Genomic DNA, 19,905 nt, shown 5'->3' on the forward strand with positions numbered 1-19,905 from the left:
ACTCGTATCCCTATGAGCCAGCAGTGGTATGTGCTCAGTAAATATATGGCTATAGCTTTTCTGGCTTCTCTTTTCCAGGCTAAATATACCAAACCCAGGCTAAATCTGACTGTCTTGGTTACCTTCCTCAAAGTGGTTCAGACCTCCAAATGCAGTCTGTCACGATCTATTTCTGCACATGGGGACCCAGCAAGTCAAAATAAGAGTGGGCCACTCTTTCTAGACTCAGCTTTGCATAATGGGAGGCTTTGCCCTGAATCTGTAGTGTAAAGCCAGGAGGCATCATTCTACTGTGGGAGTGGGAGGTGGGGAGGAGAGGAAACTGAGCAACTTTCCTGGCTTTCAAAAGATTCTTTAAGAGACGCTGACATTTTCCAAGTTACATGTTGTTCACAGAAAGAATTTGCACCTGTTTTCCATCTCTCCTCATGTGAGGAAATGTCGCTACTGGGTATAAGGCTGGACTTGGGTCTGCTAGACCTGGCTTTTACCTACACCTCAAACTTGATTTCCCACTCTTCACGTTCACAAACAATGCACTCAGTCTAATTACAGAATTGTGGTATTTTCGGTACCTTAAATGCCACCTGCAACTTTCCCTCTTTCTTCCTGCACATTAAGTTCCCCTCCATGATAGTCTTCCTGTTAGAAGAGATGGGAAAATAGGCTCTACCTCTTCCTAGTGTCATCAGCTAGGCAAGATACTTCATCTTTAAAGCTTCTGTCAGTGAAGGGTAACAGGACCAACTTCATGGAGTTATAAAAAGTCAAGATAATTTTCTGTAAAGTGCAAAATGTAATTGTCCTGAATTCTCACCGAACATCCCACTTTGTATTCTAGGCCACTGCTTCTGGAACTTTTCTGTGTGTGTGAATTATGTCTGCGTGTCTAACAGGCTCGTAGGTCCACGCTGCTGGCCTGCTGCTGCTCTGTGATTAACAATGTGTAAGTCACCCCAGCCCTCACATTGAAGTTCTACAGGAGCAAATGACTTAACAAATTCACTTTGGTAATTTTATATCCCAAAGTATCTGGAACTATCTTTAAGTATCTGTGTACTTAAATATGTGGTTAATGACTGCCTCTGTCTTCTGGTGACTATGTCCTTGGCAGTGCAGCTCAGAAGTAGGCCACCTGGGACTAAGAGGATAGGATGAGAATGAAATCCCTAGAAAGGCCCATCAGAAATTTTTCTTCTCCATTGTTTTCTACTCCCTCTTCTTTTACATATGTGCTCATGAACATGGGGAGACACTGAAGCAAGAGAATTGTGGGTAAAAAGAATGAATGAAAATGCCTGGCACTATGTCTACCATCATTTTACGAGGCACTCTTATATTGAAAAAGGCTTTGAAACAAAGTATTTTTCAGTCTGTTATGAAACCCAGAGATACCAAGAAAAATAACAGTACCTAAAAGCTACATATGACACTTTGACTTTCTATATTATCATATAGTCACACGTACTGCTTCTAACATAAAACGCTGTCTTCAATGAAGATCAAAATGAAGCAAGCCCAACTGGAATAAAAATTATTTGGGGACAAACATTTGATCCTAAGTACTTGAAGCAAACTCAGTTGGATTCTGAAAATTGGAGTTTGGTTGCACTGCAAAGGGACTCACTTGGTCCTTCCAGGGGGTAGGAATTAGGTGTGGTTGAATGGATATAGTTCAGTCTCAAGCAAATAAGCAGCTTTCCCTCCTGTGACAGTTTTCTTAATGAGGCCACCAGTTGTTTCTCCTGCTTAGATCACAGAAGGGGACCTTTCAAGATTATCACCCCTATCTCCTTACTTTGTGAGGAAAATGAAGCCCACAGAAAAAATTCACTGAAGATCTCAAAGAGCCAGCAGTGATCTCAGCCTCTAAAATGTTCCTAAGATGTCCCACTGTTTCTGCCACACTTTCAAATCCTAAAATTTTTATTTACCATATATTTAGACTGTAAGATGCAACCCCCAAACTTTGGGGGAAAGGGGTGCGTCTTATAGTCTGAATGTAGCGTACCTGGCTCACTGTGCAGGGGGCGGACTTGGCAGCCTATGTTGTTTATTATTTTACCACATTTTTCACTTCAAAAATTTTTTCTTTTCCTTTAAAACATAGGTGGCACCTTATGGTCCAGCGCGTCTTATAGTCTGAAAAAATCTGTATTTTTAGAGAAAAAGGAAGGAGAGAGGGAAACATCAATGTGTGGTTGCCTCTTGTGTGCCCCCAACTGGCTTCTCAACCCAGGCATGTGCCCTGACTGGGAATCAAATGGGGCAACAAGGTTCCCAGGCCCCTGCTCAATCCACTGAGCTAGACCAGCCAGGGCTCCTTCAACAGATTTTTATTAGACAGTCCTGTAACTACTGTGATCTGAGTGAAGTGACATTTTGGGTGCTTTAGACTTAGGGGGAGAAGGTGGCAGAATGAAATTCCCAAAACACTGATAAAACAAGGCAACAAGGTTTAAGGGTCAGAGAAAAGATCTTAAAATCCTAACCACAGGCATAATAAAGGGATGTTAGAAGTGTCTGAGTCATTTCACTGCTAGCTATTGAAAGTGGTTGAAAACTTAATGAGGAAGAGAGTAACTTTATTCTACTTACAATACACTGCTTTCCTTGTCATTAGACAGATGTCCCACAGTACACTGAAACTCATCACATCCAATGACCAAACTCTTGTTTTCCATCCTCTTCCCCAAAACCCATTTTTTCCTTTTTTTATTTGCACCTAATTGGCTACATCATTTTACATCTTCCTGAAAATGTTTTCCTCGCCTCCAAGGCCCAAGAATATGCTCTAAATTCATAAATTTCATTTACTCTTCCTTCTACTTTAAATGTCCACAGACTCTCACCAAGTTTGCCTCAATTACCTCAGCAGTCTTATCTATTCCATTTTAGCCCCTCAAATCACATGTCTGAAGTGATCTATATTTTGTTTAAAATCCCTTAAAGACTCTCTGCTGCCTATGGCCTCAAGTCCAAAATCATGTGTTCATGGTTGGGCTCCTGCCGATCTCTACAATCTCATCCACCCCAGTGTTTCCTGCTTTTCCTGCAGGCCTGTCAAATTATTTGTAGTTCCCTGGACACACGACTTCACACCTCTGAGTCTGCTATGCCCTTCATGTTCTGTTTGGCATACCCTCTCCTTTCTACTTAGATATCCTCTTGTGGGAGTTATCTTAATTCCTGTAGCTTATTACTCAATGTGAACATTTTCTTTCCACAAAAATTTCAAGACAATAGTCATTCAAAAAGAAGCTTCCTCTGAATAGGCTTATTAATAGGCAACAAAAAACTACTAGTGTAAAATAGAAATGCACATTCTAGGAAACATGAGTGCACTTCCGGCTTATGTGTGACATGAAAATTTTTTATGAGTAAACAAGAAATGGGTGAAAAATTGTAATTTATTGAAACTCAACTCAAAAAATATAAGATGCTGTAGTGTACAATATATTACACAAAGCACCCTCAGGTGCACATTCAAGTCAAGTAAGAACTCCATATCCCTTTCCCCAGCCCTCCCACCCTGGGATCATAGTATTTGTTCCATATACAATCATGCACACTTAATTTGAAAAAGGAAGCCCCAATATATTTTTTATGTATTAATTAGCACCAAACAAGAGTACAGTTCCATTTCTTATTTTTAATAAACAAAAACCCAATCAATAAACCAACTGGAGAGCTAATGGACTCAGCCAATAGTGCTGACATAGATATTATACATTCATGTAAATACACAGCCTATTCTACCTTAAACAATGGTATGGCTGGTTCTCAGCCTTTGTTCGAGTTGGCAATTGTCCCATGTTGCAGTGTTGGAGCTAGTCTGTTTCAAAATCAAAATTGCTGCTTAGGAACTTCCTACACAAAGCTCATCTGTTTTTTTTGTTGGAAACAAGTCTAAAATTGGTGTGGAAAACTTAGATCTTTCGAGGACAACCACTGGCCGAAGATAATGAAGCTGTTTTAAGGCAAGCTCTCCACAGTCTGTTAATGCTTTGTCCAATACGACTCTCAGGTTTTCCAAGGAAGGAACTGTTGTCGTCGTCTCAGCTACTATTAAAGGTGGGATTGCAGTCAGGTTCTCATGAATTGCAGAGTCACTGGAAGAATGAGGTATGTCAACTTCAGGGTCATTGTCATTCACCATATTATTTGCCACAACAGTCCCTGTCAAGTCATTACTAGATTGTGAAGAAGTACTTAATGTTAAGTGCTCTGAAGGCTCCCAATCATCAAAATCATCTTCTTTCTCTTCACTTTCCTGAATAAATTTCAGAAATGAAGATTCAAATCCCATAGGTTTGTAAGTCTTCAAATCAAATGACCTGGGCTGTGGGTGCTTCCTAAAATTCTCTTTTGGGGCATGGGTTGAATTTTTTACAGTGTTTTCTTGCCCTGAACTTTGCTGCCCATTTTCTGAGTCTTTGATCCTTGGTAAAGGCAGCTGGAAACTTGTGAAATAAGTCCCATTTTCAGTCCCATCAGGATCAGGTATGGAATTTTCTATTTTACAAGGAGGAGGCTGAACTATATTACACTGTTCCAAAGAAGTGGTTTCTGAACTATGGCTGCATTTCATAGTTCCTCTGTAAAGCAGACTATCTGCCTCAAACACTTGGTTGCTTTCAGTACATCCTTTCTGACCTCCATCCCTTTCACCTGGATGAAGGCATTCGGTGTTCTGGACAGGTATGCTATTTTCACCTAGGGAATGGCTGTGCTTTGTGCGCTCTGATTCACAGCTTCCATCTTCCTCTTTCTTTATGTAGGGCTCTATTTCAGAAGGCGGCTCCTCCTTAATTTTGGTACCGTACTTAACACAAATGACAAGATTTTCCATCTGCTGCTCTAAATAGGCACTACTCATCTGATGGGTACGTTTGTAATGCCTCACTATGCTGCTCTCCAACTTCACCACGGATAAGCATCCTTGAACCATGCAGGGGTACTGTGTATGCTCAGAATGCTCCACGCACATATGGAGGGCTTCAGCTCTTGTTTTAAAAGTAATTGGAGCTTTCTTTTCTTTCATAAGGCCACATTTTTTAGCCTTAGCATTAAATGACCTCCTGGTAGTCTGATGTTCATGCCCCTGAGAGAGAGCTGTTTGACACAACTTTTCACTCCTTAGTAGCCTTTCATTTGCCACTTTCTGGCTTCTAAACAGATCATCGTAATAGTCCTTATGCCGGTAATAGACATGTTGAGAATAATTACTGCGATGGGTGAAAATCTGGCCACAGCCATTAAGATCACAATGAATTTCATAATCTGAATGTATTTCTCCTTCAATATTATGCTGTTCCATCAAGTGGTGCTTCAACTTGCTGAATGTATAAAACACAGCAGGGCACTGAGGCTGGTTACAGGAAAACCTTGCTGCAGATTCAGCTTCAGAAAGCACTTTAGGCTCTTCAATATGGTCTAGATTATGAGAGTCACTACAGTGCTTAGCAAGAGCTTTGGAACACAGGAAACGTTTGTTACATTCTTTATATTTGCAAGCAAATATCTTTTTACATTTGACAAGTTCCCTTTTGGTTCTTGCTTTGTCTTTCTCTAAACACAACTGTTCTTTGTTGTACTGATGTACAGTTCTGTAATGGCGAATCAAGCCTTTTAGATTGGTGAATGAAGAGTTGCAAGTTTTATGGATACAATGGAATGGTTTGTGGTATTTATTCAAAATATAGCAGAGATTTCCTTTAGCAACAGTCCTCCTGCTACCTCTCCCCTCTCTTCCTTCTTGTTCTTCTCTATGGCTACCTATTGGTGATGAAATATCAGATGTTTTACTTTCTGTTTCTTCACAAGATGACTCCAAATCTGTTTCTGAACTGCATTCATCCTTTTTAGAATGACAGTGTGGCTTCTCAGAGTTACTGTTGGGATCACCTCCAAGTTCAGCAGAACAATCATCTTTCAACCTATCTACTGAGCATGGGCCTTCATGATCACATTTTTCATTATCTAATAGTTTGTGAGTTACTCTGTCAGTGCCAATTTGATGTTTATTTTTATAATGGATCCTAAGGTGTGTTTTTCTTGTAAATGACCTTTGGCAAATATGACACTGGAATGGGGAATACCGATGTTGAAACATGGTTAACTGGAGGACTTTTTCTTTTGAATAATTATGCTTTTTAAGATAATGCATTAACAAAGCCTCTCTGGTCACAAATTCATATTTGCATCCTTGAAGCTCACAGAAAAAAGGCTTAGCTGCCAACTGTGCAAGGTACTGACTTGGCATATTTTCATCTTGATTCTGAAAATTAAGGTCTGCGATATTGGGTGAAACCGATTGAAGAGACTTAGCACCACTGGATGGGTACCCCTGCAATGACCCTGAGAAAGATCCATGTGTCATTGAGTTTTTCAAGCTTAAATGTTTCAAGCGCAACAGAAGTTCCAACATGGTATCCTCTGTACATGGCCTTTTAGAAGCACAAATGGAGGCTTCTGAAGAATAACCTTGATGTTCTCGTTTACATTTAGTATGAATATTGTGATCTAGACCTCCATCTGGGGAGTCACTGTTTGTATCTGAGCTGGGTTTAGTTTCTGCATCATACTTTACAGTTGTTTGATTGTGTTCATTACCCAAGCAGGGGAAGAAATCTTTTGTTTTTATTTTTTTGGGTTTAAAATGATATGGATGAACCTTTCGTAGATGCTTCTGCATCCCTTTTGCATTTTTGTATGTAGAACCACAGCCCTCAAAACCACAGGTAAACTTAGTCCCATCAAAACAAATTGCCACACTGGAGCATTTCTCTTTCAAGCTGGAGGACACAAACACTTTCTCATGAGATAACAATATATCCTGCATGGTTTCAGGGTGATCCAGTGTGTCAATTAATTCTTCATTCACGGAAGCGGAAGAGCTGTGACTTAACTGATCACTGGAATTACTGTCACTGTTTTCTTTCAGATTTTCTGCAGGTTCTATTTGAGAACTAGCTGATCCTGCACAGAAAAGAAGATCCTCAGGTAAATGTGATTTATCAGTTTGGTCAAGTAGATGGGGCTGATCAATACACTCTTGCTTTTCACCTGCTGCAGGCTCCTCAAGCTTTACTGATTTCTTCACATCTCCATTTGAACTTTCAACATTATGCATTAAGAGGTGATTCTGGTATTCAATTTTGGAATAATAGAACTTTTTACAGCCAACAAAATTACATGTGTAAGATGCATCCCTAAAATGTTGTGCTTCATGGTGGTAAAGCTGTCCCAAGTCACTGAAAACAATATTACAGCCATTTAATTCACATTTATAACGCAGATCATCATGTTTTTGTTTATGGTTAAGTAGTTCATTCACTGATCCAAACCTAGCATAGCAATCTATAGATACACACATATAAGGTTGAGGACCACAATGCACTTGTTCGTGCTCCCGCAGGTGAAACGCAGACATGAAATGTCGTCGACAATAAGTACACTTCTCTCTTCTATTTTTCATATCCAAGTAGTGCTTGGCATTTTCATCATTATTTTGGTGTTCAGCTTTAAGATGTACACTTAAGTATTTAAATTGCTTAAACACACGGGAACAGTCTGTGCCAGGACATGGGTACAAATCTCTGTCTTGCAGGTGACAATCTTCTAATTTGCTGAATGTGACATATTCATGAGACTCTCCTTTGGTTTGTTCATTCAATGACTGATTTTGCTCCAGGGCTGCAGAGGGACTCTTGGGACAAATTCCCTTCTGAGAACCTTTCAACAGTAATTTCTTTCTAGAGGGGTCTCTTCTGCTTGGTGGCATTTTAACATGTTCCATCACATGAGGAACAAATATTTCTTTTCTCTTGAACTTTTTAATACAAACTGGACAAGTGTAAATTCCATCTTCCATGTGCATCTTAGAATGATGAAGAATCCTGGCCTCTATACATTCCCGCTTACATAACAAACAGAAAAATTTATACTGAAGCCACCTCTGGTATCTTTCAGAAGAACCAATGGGCTTTTTATCTCTTTTCTCCTTGTGCTGATCTGTCAAATCTTTTCTTCTATATTGTTTATCTTCTTTACCTTCCTCAGAGTCACTGAGAAATGATTCTAAAACATCTGTGTCATTTATAGACATTTCATAGCCACTTAGATCATCATCGGAATCTGAGGCCTCCTGTCCTAGGAGTTGGTGGCAGTGTCGTTTTAAAGTTTTCCAATCCCAAAACTCAGGATCAAAAGGCCAGTGGGCTTTTAAAGCTAATAAGAGCTCACATCGAAGAGAATTTGGAACCGGTGCATTTTCTTCATCAAATTTTTGATCTGGTTGCAAATATAGTTCTTCCAACATATTAAACCCATCCAAACTGGGTTCAATTAAGAATTCTGTAAGTTGACAGGCTCGTCTAACTTCTAAATCTTCTGGTAAAAGACAAGCAATTGTTTTACAAACTGATGCCTTCATTTCTTCATCCTCACTTGATCTGAGTTGAAGAGCTCTGACACACAGTAAAATCGAAACTCCAAGACCAGCATCTTGTGCCTGCAGGGAAGAAAAGGTTTGTTTTTTTTTAAATTATAGAAAATAAGAGTCCCTAACCCTCAACTAATTTACCTGTGTATCAAACCCTGAAGTAATTTACCTAACCCTCAAGTAATTTACCTGTGTCAGAACATATAAACAATAAAGGCAAAGGAATTCAGGATAAATAAGGTCACCAAAAGATAAAAAGAGATTTCGTCTTAAGTTGGGTAGTCTTAAGTTATTTAAACTCAAGAATAGAGTTTAGTAAAAGACAGAAAACTGTATTTGAACAATTAAAATTTTTAAAAGAATAGAGTTTAAGTAAATGTGTGCAAGAAGAAACAAGTGTAAATGAGTTTAATATAGAATTCAAAGTAAGAAATTCATGTGTTATGAAACACTTCAATATTTTCAAAACCTCAAGGCTAAAATAAATGATTTTCCTCATCTCTTCCTAAAAGAATCAATACTTAAAAGTTATAGGTTTACTGAACCTCAAGCTTTCCAGGGAAAAAACAACAGAAATCAGAAAATATCTCTGTGGCAGCAGGTTCTCAGAAAACAAGTTGAAAATTAGTTAGTGCATACAAGATGACTTTTTTATGGGAGAGGCTGAAATGGAATGGGAATATAATATGAGCAAAGAAAAGTGGGATTATATAGCAGAATAGCTTAAAATACATTACTTGAGAACACAGAATTTTGAGTCAGACTTTGTTTTTTTTTTAAATATTTTATTTATTTAACTTTAGAGAGAAAGGAAGAGAAAGAGTGGAAGAGAAACATCAATGTGTGGTTGTCCCTCATGTGTCCCCCACTGGGGACCTGGTTCGCAACCCAGGCATGTGCCCTGACCGGGAACCAAACCAGCAACCCTCTGCTTCACAGGCCCGTGCTCTATCCACTGAGCTACACCAGCTAGAGCTTTTTTTTTTTTAAATATTTTATTTATTTAACTTTAGAGAGAAAGGAAGAGAAGGAGAAAGAGTTGAGTCAGACTTTGTCCTTGAACCCTAGCTTCACTACAGTGACAAGTTCTTAATTCCTCGATGCCTCAGTTTCCTCATCTGTACAATGGTAATTGCAATGGTAGTATTAGACTTCCCTAACACTGTTATAAGAATGAAGTAAGATAACAGAAAATGATTAGTACAGTGTTGGCACATAGTAAATATTTAACAGAATACCATGTAAAACAACTGAGGATAAATCCCACTGTTTAAATCAGTAATCAATTTATTTGCAAATCAATAATTTGCTAAACAAATTATTTCATGTTGGGCACCATTCAAAGTGCTAGAAACACAAAGAAATAATTGCTGTTAATTTGCAGAACCCTTACTACATACATCCTAGGCACTATTCCAAGTAAATCCTTTGCATACATTGTCCTCATTTTGTACATAAGAAACCAAGGCTCAGGTTAGTTGCCCAATGTAACTAGCCGGTGAGCAGAGGAGCAAAGATTTAAACTTAAAGCAATCTTTTTCCAGAGTCTGAGCTCTTAACTACTTTACAGCCAATAATGACTTCAAAGCTTAACTGACTTGGCTATATCCCAGGTGCCCTTATACAATACACCAAGTCAATCTTTGTTCTCTCACCTTCCTGGTTTCAAAGCCACCAATTTATGCATGCCCACCAACTTGTTCAAAGTTCAGCTCCACATTCCATATCCTAATTCTAAGTTACTCGCCACTCTTTTAACAAGTAAATGCTTTGCCTATCTGTTCAGAATATATAATGGTATTTCTAGTTGTTTTTTTTTAAGTGTTCTTACTGATTTCACAAATTTTACCATCTCGAACACATTAGGCTGCTTAAGAAAAAATGGACATTCCACCCTGGCTGGTATAGCTCAGTGGATTGAGAGCAGACTGTGAACCAAAGGGTTGCTAGTTGAATTCCCACTCAGGGCACACGCCTATGTTGCCCTGGTCCCCAGTACAGGGCGCATGAGCAGCAACCACACATTGATATTTCTCTGCCTCTCTCTCCTTCTCTTCCCCTCTCTAAAAATGAATAAATAAAATTTAAAAAAAAAAAAAAGAAAAACCAGACATTCTGTGTATCTCAGAGTCTTTCAAAACAAATTCAGTAACAATAACTATTGAGAACCCATGAATTATTTTAAAATTTACCCAGCTTTCTCCAAGTCCTGTGTGCTATGATGTACAAGTGATAACCTTGTACCACATTATGCAATTTGTCAAGATCAGCCTAGTCCTGACTCTGCTGTGAACTAGGTGTATGATTCTGACAAATCACACACCTTTAATTTTTAGCTTTACTACTAAAAAGAAGGGATTAAACTATAAGGACATGTTTTGCAAAAACAGTAGTACCGTATTTCACCAAAAGGGCCCCCATGACCAAATAAACTGGATTCAAGATGGTCCCTCTTCTTATACCTTCCAATTCAAAATACAGCTGCATCTACATTCATTCTGTCATACTATTTTGAAAGTCTTCAGAGACACCTTGGATTCTCCAAAGTATTCCCTCCACTTATGACTTTCTCAGGTCACAGAATTCAAGTTTAACATGTCTTAATAAGCACCTTTAAGTGATGGTCTGGTTAAGCTATTTAGAGAAAATTGAACTCTGAGAAATAAAGAGACACTATTACAAAGCACTCTCTCCATTATACACTGTTGCTTTCTGTAACAAACCTAATGCACACACAAGCTTTTCAGCATCATTAACCATTTCCATGCCTAGGGCTATGTGATCCGTTGCTGGATATCTCCCAGTATCCTTTCCTCTATGCTACAAAAGCAGAACACCTGATTTTTATTTGTCTACAAAGTCACCCAGAATAATGAATATATATGCTAGCATCCCCTGCAGCTAGATGTGGCCATGTGTGTGTATTGGAGGGAGTGCGGAAAGGTGTGTCAGAGTATGTTTTCCCCTATCTCCCTTCTCGGTATCTGGAATGGAGACATTATAGCTGTGTTTGGAATAGTTTTTGGAATATGAGATAGAAGCTATGTGTTGACAAAGGATTATCTACCTAAATGAGAGAGAAACTTCTATCTTCTTTAAGCCACTACTATTATAGGATTTCTACCATTCATAGCAGAACTACAACAAAATTGATTTAGGTTAGATCATCGCTCTCTTTTAAAGAGCTAGAGGCACCCTGGCCGAGTGGCTCAGTCAGTTCATTAGAGAGGTGTCCTGTACACCAAAAGGTTGCAGATGCAATTCCCAGGCAGGACACATACCTAGGTTGCAGGTTTGATCCCATGTCAGGGTGCATATGGGAGGCAACTGATTGATGTTTCTCTCTCTCCCTATACCTTCCTCTCTCTAAAATCAATAAACATATCCTTGGGTGAGGATGAAAAATATTAATAAAAAGCTAGGTCTCTTCATTTGAAAGAAATTCTATACTCACTGTCTCCCTCCCACCTACATGTCCATATGTTTCCTACCTTTTAGGCTAAATATCATAAACAAGATTAGAATGGAAAGTACTTAGACAGGGATTAAGGAGAAATGGGTTCTGGTTACACAGATGTACATCAAATTTCTTGGTCTTAGAAACCCACTTTCCTCATCTTGTAGTGCATTTCCCAGGTTCTGTGGTTCCTTGTGGTAAGTACAATTCTAAGATGGCCCTCAATGGCCTTCACCTTGTATAATCTCATTCCCTGGAGTGTAAGTGGAAGCGGTAAATATGAGATTTCATTCCTGTGATTACATTACGGTATCCGGCAACAGGAACTTTGCAGATGTAAGAAAGAACCCAATTCAGTGATCTTAAGATAGGTGGAGCACCTAAGTGGGCTTGACTGAACCACTCAATCCTTTCAGTCTAAGTCTGGAAGTCAGATGGAAGAGATCAGATCTGAAGGAAGAGGATTCTTAGTGCCTCTGCTGGCTTAAAAGAGGCATGGAATGAGGGAGGCTTCTAGGAGCCTAAAACAGATTGTGGTTGATATCAAGAAAATTAGGATCTGAATATCATCAATAATAAGAATGAGCTGAAAAGCAGATTTTCTACAGAGCATCCAGATAAAAATTCAGCCTGGTCAACACCTCGATTTCAGCCTGTGATTAAACCTTGCCACAATGTGCTAAATTTTTGTCCTATAAAACCATGAACTAATAAATGGGTGTTGTCTTTGTGGTAATCTGTCATGCAGCAATAGAAAACTAATGCTTTCCTTAAAGATTAAAAAACAAAACTTTTTAAAGGTCAGTTGTACCACTAATTTTTTAAACAAAGCAAGCTCCATAATTACTTGCACATGTCCTTTCTGTGATAGGAGACACAACTTCATTCAGTGATTAGAAATAATTATCACCTGCCCTTGCTGGTGTAGCTCAGTGGATGGAGCACGGGCCTGTGAAACAAGGGGTTACCAGTTCAATTCCCAGTCAGGGCACATGCCTGGGTTGCAGGCCAGGTCCTTAGTGGGGGACACATGAGAGGCAACCACATATTGATGTTTCTCTCCCACTCTTTCTCCTTCCCTTCCCCTCTCTCTAAAAATAAATAAAATATATTTTTAAGTTAAAAAAATTTTATTTATTTATCTTTAGAGGGGAAGGGAAGGAAAGAGGGAGAGAAATATCAATGTATGGTTGCCTCTCGTGTGTCCCCCACTGGGAACCGGCCTGCAACCCAGGCATGTGCCCTCCTCACTGGGAATCGAATTGCAATCCTCTGGTTCGCAGGCCCGCACTCAATCCACTGAGCTACACCAGCCAGGGCAAATAAAATATTTTTTTAAAAAAAGAAATAATTATCACCTAACTTATCTGACCATGAATTTACTTCTGATAATAGTTTTTACCTTTTCCTATAGTCACTGGAGAAAACAAAATCAACATATTTCAAATAAAGTACAGGATATGAAATGGTACATTAAAGGAGACAGAAAATATCAAAGATACAACTTTGCCTTGATTTTAGTACAATAATAATCCTTGAGGGAAAAATAAATTAAAAATTAAGACAACTCTTGAATTTTGTCAAAGAAGTAACCCATAGAACGTACCCATGAGCCATTACAAATGTGGGCATATAGGGAGAACTCAGTCATGAGAAAATACTAAAAACAAACAAAACAAAAACAGAGAATAGCCTAAGACTCACCCCAAATTTCTAGCCTAGTAATCTTAGCATATAGGGTGGGGCAATAGTAGACTTACAGTTGTTTGTATGGAAAGTAATATAATAATTAATATGTGTGTGTTTAATAATTGTATTAATTATTAACATAATTATGTGTTTCATGTACTCACAACTGTAAACCTACTTTTAACCTATCCTATATATCCTTAGGGCTGAACTCAAAAAACAAAAGTTTATGTATGGCAACTTATTTCATTTTCAGAAATATTTACTTCCTAAAAATACCCAACTTGTTTCCTACTTAAACAGAAGTTTACAATTTGTGTAGTTGTTTCTGGAACTGTTCTAGTACTCTAAACTCTGGAAAAATGTATCACTGCAAGAAGCGGGAAAATACAATTATATTTTCTTCATTTATAATTATTATGTTAAGTTGCAAACAAACATGCCTGTATAGAATACAGAAGAACAATGTTCTAGGAAAAGCAGGTGTAGGGTGGTTGAGGTGACAGCAAAGAAACATAATCTTCCTTTCCTCCAGTGGTGTGTCACTTCAAATTACTATTTTCCATTAAGAAAAAATGTGGATCCCCCAGCAGTCAATCTGCAGCAATAGCTATGTCCCATTATTTCAAAGGAGTGGCCTGAGAATAATCTCCCCCCTCATTCTTCCCTCCAGGAAAATCAGCATTAAAAGCATGAATTACTCACTTCAGTCTGTACAACTCTAATGAGGCAAAATAAATGCTGCTGTGTTTTAGCTATGACACCAAATTGACGACAGCGCTCCAAAAAAGTGTCTAAAGAAGGGTCAATTCTTCTTTGCAGTTTACTCCAAAAGAGAGTCAATTCCCTATAAAACAGAAGAATAAGGTAAAGCATTTAAAGCAACTGGTAGTTATCTACCTCCCCATCCTTTCTTTTTTGGTCTGTGAAGATAAACTGACAGTAAACAAAAACTAGGGAAAAAAAACACACTATTGTGTGTTTTTCTTCCTCCCAAACCATTCCCACCTTGTTCCAAAAGGTGTCATCCTATACTTTGGTAATTGCTCCAACTACCCCAGTGGGCAGGAGTCACTACATACTGCTACACTGTCAAAACCCACACACAACCAGTGAATACTTTAAGGGTACATATACTTCTTCACGTTAACCTCATGGGCCTTTTCCAGCTCTAAAATGTCATGATGCTACTCAGGCCTGTGTTTTGAAATGTTTAAGTATTACTAATAAAATTAGTAAATTGGTATTCTTTTAAAAGGCTAAAATACAAGAATGCCACATATATCTCATTATGGAAACAAAGAAAATCTTGAAAAGAGTAAGTTAAAACTTTGGGTTAAGAGAAAATTCTCATGGAAAACAACTAGAAATTTTAAAATGCCAAGGATAGAAATGTTAGTGTGGATATAAAATGTGAATGCAAGGAAGTTACTCAGTAAAACTGAAGAGAATGTCATCACTTTAAAAAAAAAGTGGCTCTACTCTCTCTGTCTCTTTTTTAAGTGATAAATAACCATGCCCTGGGTGGTGTGGTTCAGTTGGTGGGAGCATCATCCTGTAAACCAAAGGTCCCAGGTTCGATTCCTGATCAGGGTAGGGTAGGTCCCTAGGTCAGGATGCATCCGAGAAGGCAACCAACTAATGTTTCTCACATCAGTGCTCCTCCTCTCCCCTCCCCTCTCCTCTTTTCTCTCCTCCCCACCCCCATGGCCTGTCTGGAAAAGCACTGAAAAAAACTGTCCTCATGTAAGGATTTAAAAAAATGATAACCATATTATTTTCATAAACTAGTACAGAGCACTAATATCCTATTATTGGCATTAACAGACTATTCCAAGAAACTAGTTACAAATCTGAAGCTTAATAAATAAATATACTTCTTTTTATTTTTATTTATTTTAACACTAGGTCTACATAATGGCTTGTCTCAATAGAGGAGACCACACAGGAAAAGGTTAAGACTTTGTTGCTATAGCAAAGTCAAACCGTCAGACAGTTATGATCTTGTAAGAGTGTTGCTTACAAGAATGTACCTCTTGCTCTGGCTGGTGTGGCTCAGTGGATTGAGTGCCAACCCGTGAACCCAAGAATCGCTGGTTCAATTCCCAGTTTAGGGCACATGCCTGGGTTGCTGGACCCAGTGGGGGCCTCATGAGAGGCAACCACACATTGATGTTTCCCCTCTCTCCTTCCCTTCCCTTCTCTAAAAATAAGAAAGTTAAAATCTTTTTTAAAAAAAGAATTTATCTCTTTTTTATTGTTGCTTAAGTATAGTTGTCTCCATTTTTACCCCACCATGCCCCCCCGCCCATGAACCTACCCCCCTGTCTTTGTCCATTTGTCCCTTATGCCTGTTCTTTGCTGGCTCTTCTCCTGTTATTCCCCATTACCCCCCTCCCCACCTACTCTCTGGTTACTGTCGGTTTGTTCTTTATTTCAGTGTCTCTGGCTGTATTTTGCTTGCTTGTTTACCTCTTTTTATAATAGATGAAAAATAAAAATATTTAATAGAACTTAATACTTTTTTATACATTTAAAGAGCTAACTGGGATTCTCATATGGTGAAATTATTATATAGATACAAAACTTGCTTCAAAGATTACATAAATATATGTCTCAAAAGATATACGATTAGAGCTTTTAATATTTAATGATGGTAAATTTGAACTAAAACAAATAAAATTAACTTTTAACACATTTAACTATTTGTCTTTGGCAAGCACTGTTGCTTCCAAACCAGAAAAAGTAAAAATTCAGATAGGTCAGCTTTGAAATAAGCTAACAACAGCCAGGCAAGTAATTGGAATGACGGTTTATTTTTAAACTCTCAAGACTGCTTCATTCAGATGTAAGCATTTTTGTAATAAAAACTTGAGAATCATGTAAAATTCTGAAGAACAAAGGAAATGAGAGAATTACATATACTCAGAGATAAAAGGAATATCGGTCAAAAATACACGTATGTGCCCTGCCCAGGTGGCTAAGTTGGTTGGAGCATCATCCTGTAACACCAATAGGTTGCAGACTGGATCCCTGGTTGAGGCACATATGGGGCAACCAATTTATGTTTCTCTCTTTCTTGTTCTTCTTTCCTCTCTTTATAAAAGCAATAAACATATACTCAGGTGAGGATTTTAAAAAACAAAACGCAAAGTACCTGTATGTGACATCTATCCTACTTAAATAGGACAAAATTATCAAAGCCAGTTAAGTCCTGATTATGAAGATAAAATGGTAAAAAATGAACATTCACTGACTAGCCAGAGGTTTAAGTAGGCAAATCTGATCATGTAATAAGAGGCAGATTGAGAATTAAGATCTCTGATAATTAAAAAATATCAGAATATGGCTTGGTTTATTCCAAATTAAATATTTCAGGCTCTTATTATTTTAACTTCAAATAACCATGACCAAAAAAGGTATTTTGGCCCTGGCTGGTATGGCTTGGTGGCTGAGTGCCAGCCTGTGAATCAAAGGGTCGCCAGTTAGATTCTCAGTCTAGGACACTTGCCTGGGTTAGGGGCCAGGTCCCCAGTGGGGAGTGTGCAAGAGGCGGCCACACACTGATGTTTCTCTCCCTCTCCTTCTCTTTCCCTTCCCCTCTCAAAAAAATAAAATCTTTTAAAAAAGGGTATTTTATATTTGTATACATATTTTCACATCACAATTCATAAATTTAAAACAATTATTACCCACCCAAACATGTCAAATGAACCTGAAACCATAATAACCCATAAATTACTTGTGAGAATATCAGTATGTGACTTTAATCACCCAATCAAATTTGCACACCTGAGCAATGAAACACTAATGAATCGTAATTTGTAGCCTGTTGGGTCATCCTTGCACTTTGACTAAAACTTCTTCAATGAATACAATAATGTGATTTTTTAAATTAGACAACCATTAAAGAATATATGAAAAATGATTCTACTATACAGATGCCTCCAATGTTCAGATGACTTACTGCATTCTAAAATTAGCTCAGTGACTACCTCAAGTCAACACACTACAAATTCATAAAATAGGAAAGGAAATTTGTTTCTATAAATAGGAGGAAATGCATTCTGGCAGCGATGTGGCTACTAAACAAGAACTTTAAACTACACTGTGTTTCTGCATAGCAAGAGGCCCATAAAGTTGAGTTAACATGTCATACTAAGGTCTAGAATTTAAGCATTTTAGAAATGAGGTGGGGAAAAAAACACCTTCATGGAATTAAGGAATGATCATGCCATAAAGAAAGCTCCTGAAAATATGAGTTGATTCTCATGACCTCTTTTTTCCTACAAAATTCAGTTACACTAAACACATGTAGTTATATGGTCTTCACCAGGTACAGGGCACTCAACTGTGAAGTAGGTAACATACTGATATGTGGTGACCCTGGTATACCACAGCCTAGTTAGGAGAGAACAGACAGAAAATTACATCTGAAGACATACAAACGTACAATATATGAAGTTTAAACTCAGAGAAATTACAGAAGGAAAGGCCAACCTACCAAATACTCACTGAAAGCTTAGTGTGATTGAACCCAATGACATTATTTTTAAATAAGCAGTGGTAATTACACAGTCCCACTCAAAATGGTTTTCTTTCTCACTTGCTTGGCTACTCTAATCACATTACCACAGCTAGACATCTATACAAAACTCATTCTTCCAGCATTTCTTTAATTTTTGCAGATAACCAAAAATTTGGGGTGGGGGGGAACGATTAAAAAAAAAAAAGTGCCCTGGCTACTGTGGTTCAGTGGATTGAGTGCCAGTTTGTGAACCGAAGGGTCACAAGTTTGATTCCCAGTCAGGACACATGCCTGCATTTTGGGCCAGATCCCAGGTTGGGGGCGTGTGAGAGGCAACCACACACTGATGTTTCTCTCCCTCTCTTTCTCCCTCTGTTCTCCTCTCTCTAAATAAAATCTTAAAAAAAAAAAAAAAAAGCAGTAAACCTTTCAAGATCAATGCTGTCATTGCTGCTATAAAATATTTTAATGTCTCTGAAGGAACTTTCTGTAAGAATAAAAAACTGTTTTGGGTGATAGTTATAGAATTTACATATCAAATATTATCTTCCATGGTAATTACATTAAAGAATGACATTTCTAGTAAATAAATTCTAGTATGTATATATGTTTAAAATTAAGTGACTGCTGCCATGAATGGTATATAGCTCAGTAGGTTGGGGGTCATCCTACAAACCAAAGGTCTCAGGTTCAACTCCTGGTCAGGGCACTTCCCTGGGTTGTAGGCCAGGCCCCAGGTTGGGGGTGCAAAAGAGGTAACTAATCCATGTCTCTTACACATCAATGTTTTTCTCCCTCTCTTTTCCCTCCCTTCCCCTCTCTAAAAATAAATACACTTTTTTAAAGTGTCTTGTTATTATGATATCCAACATTATTGTCATATTTTTACAAATATCTCATCAAAAATATCACTTAAATGCCCTGGCTGGTATAGCTCAGTGGATGGAGCTCCGGCCTGGGAACCAAGCAACCACGGTTCCATTCCCAGTCAGGGCACATGCCTGGGTTGCAGGCCAGTTCCCAGCAGGGGACTCACAAGAGGCAACTATACATTGATATTTCTCTCCCTCTCTCCTTCCCTTCCCCTCTAAAGATAAATAAATAAAATCTTTAAATATATATATATATCACTTAAAAACTGAAAACAATAGAAGGGTAAACAAAAAGCTTCCAGATTCTGAAATTTCGGATTCTGTTTATCTTTAAATTACTTGGAACAAGCTTACTTTTAACAAAGTGTGAAGTGACTTAAGATTTTCTTTCCTTTACTCATTATAGCTCCTCAGGAGGCCAACAAGAGGGAAATCACTGTTAATCCTTTCCTGCTACAGGGGAAGAGCATTAATCCTTAGAGCTGCTAACATCCTTAACAGGGCTAATGGCAGCGGAGTGGAGAAGGGAAGGAAAAAGGCAAGGGTCACTGTGAAAGGGAAGCTGTATCAAGGTTATTAGATAAGAACTGTGACTGGTTTTCAAAACACTTTCTAACCCATCCCATATGGGATTTAATGTATGCTTTGCACTGAAAACCTAAGTACAATTAACAGTCACTGTTCTCATTAGAGGCAAAGGGTTAGCTGTAATAGGAAAAACAGGAGTTTGGCAGGGGGAATGGAGACAACTGTACTTGAACAACAATAAAAAAATGTGAAAAACAAAAGAAAAATAGGAGTTTGTTCTTTTAAGTGAATACATGTTTTACTGAAGCTAAAATCTCTAATCTCTAATGCATAAAAAATCCTGTTCTTGATTAAATAATCAAAAACCTCACTGCTACTTAAGAAT

At 38.2% G+C, this 19,905-nt stretch overlaps 1 protein-coding gene across 1 annotated transcript in view; it reads right to left on the reverse strand.

Annotated features, from left to right (window-relative positions):
• Positions 1-3,632: 3,632 nt before the first annotated feature.
• The window catches only part of RLF (RLF zinc finger), an 86,356-nt gene continuing 70,083 nt past the window's right edge, over positions 3,633-19,905 (reverse strand). The window contains exons 7-8 of the mRNA XM_037149334.2: positions 14,298-14,439; positions 3,633-8,515 (exon numbers count right to left, since the gene is read on the reverse strand). Coding sequence (XP_037005229.2) covers positions 3,860-8,515; positions 14,298-14,439 — 4,798 coding nt within the window. The 3' untranslated portion in view covers positions 3,633-3,859. The remainder of the gene's footprint in view (positions 8,516-14,297; positions 14,440-19,905) is intronic.

Source organism: Artibeus jamaicensis, unplaced genomic scaffold, assembly GCF_021234435.1.
Source record: "Artibeus jamaicensis isolate MK-2021 breed Jamaican fruit bat unplaced genomic scaffold, CSHL_Jam_final scaffold_847, whole genome shotgun sequence".
Taxonomy (NCBI): domain Eukaryota; kingdom Metazoa; phylum Chordata; class Mammalia; order Chiroptera; family Phyllostomidae; genus Artibeus; species Artibeus jamaicensis.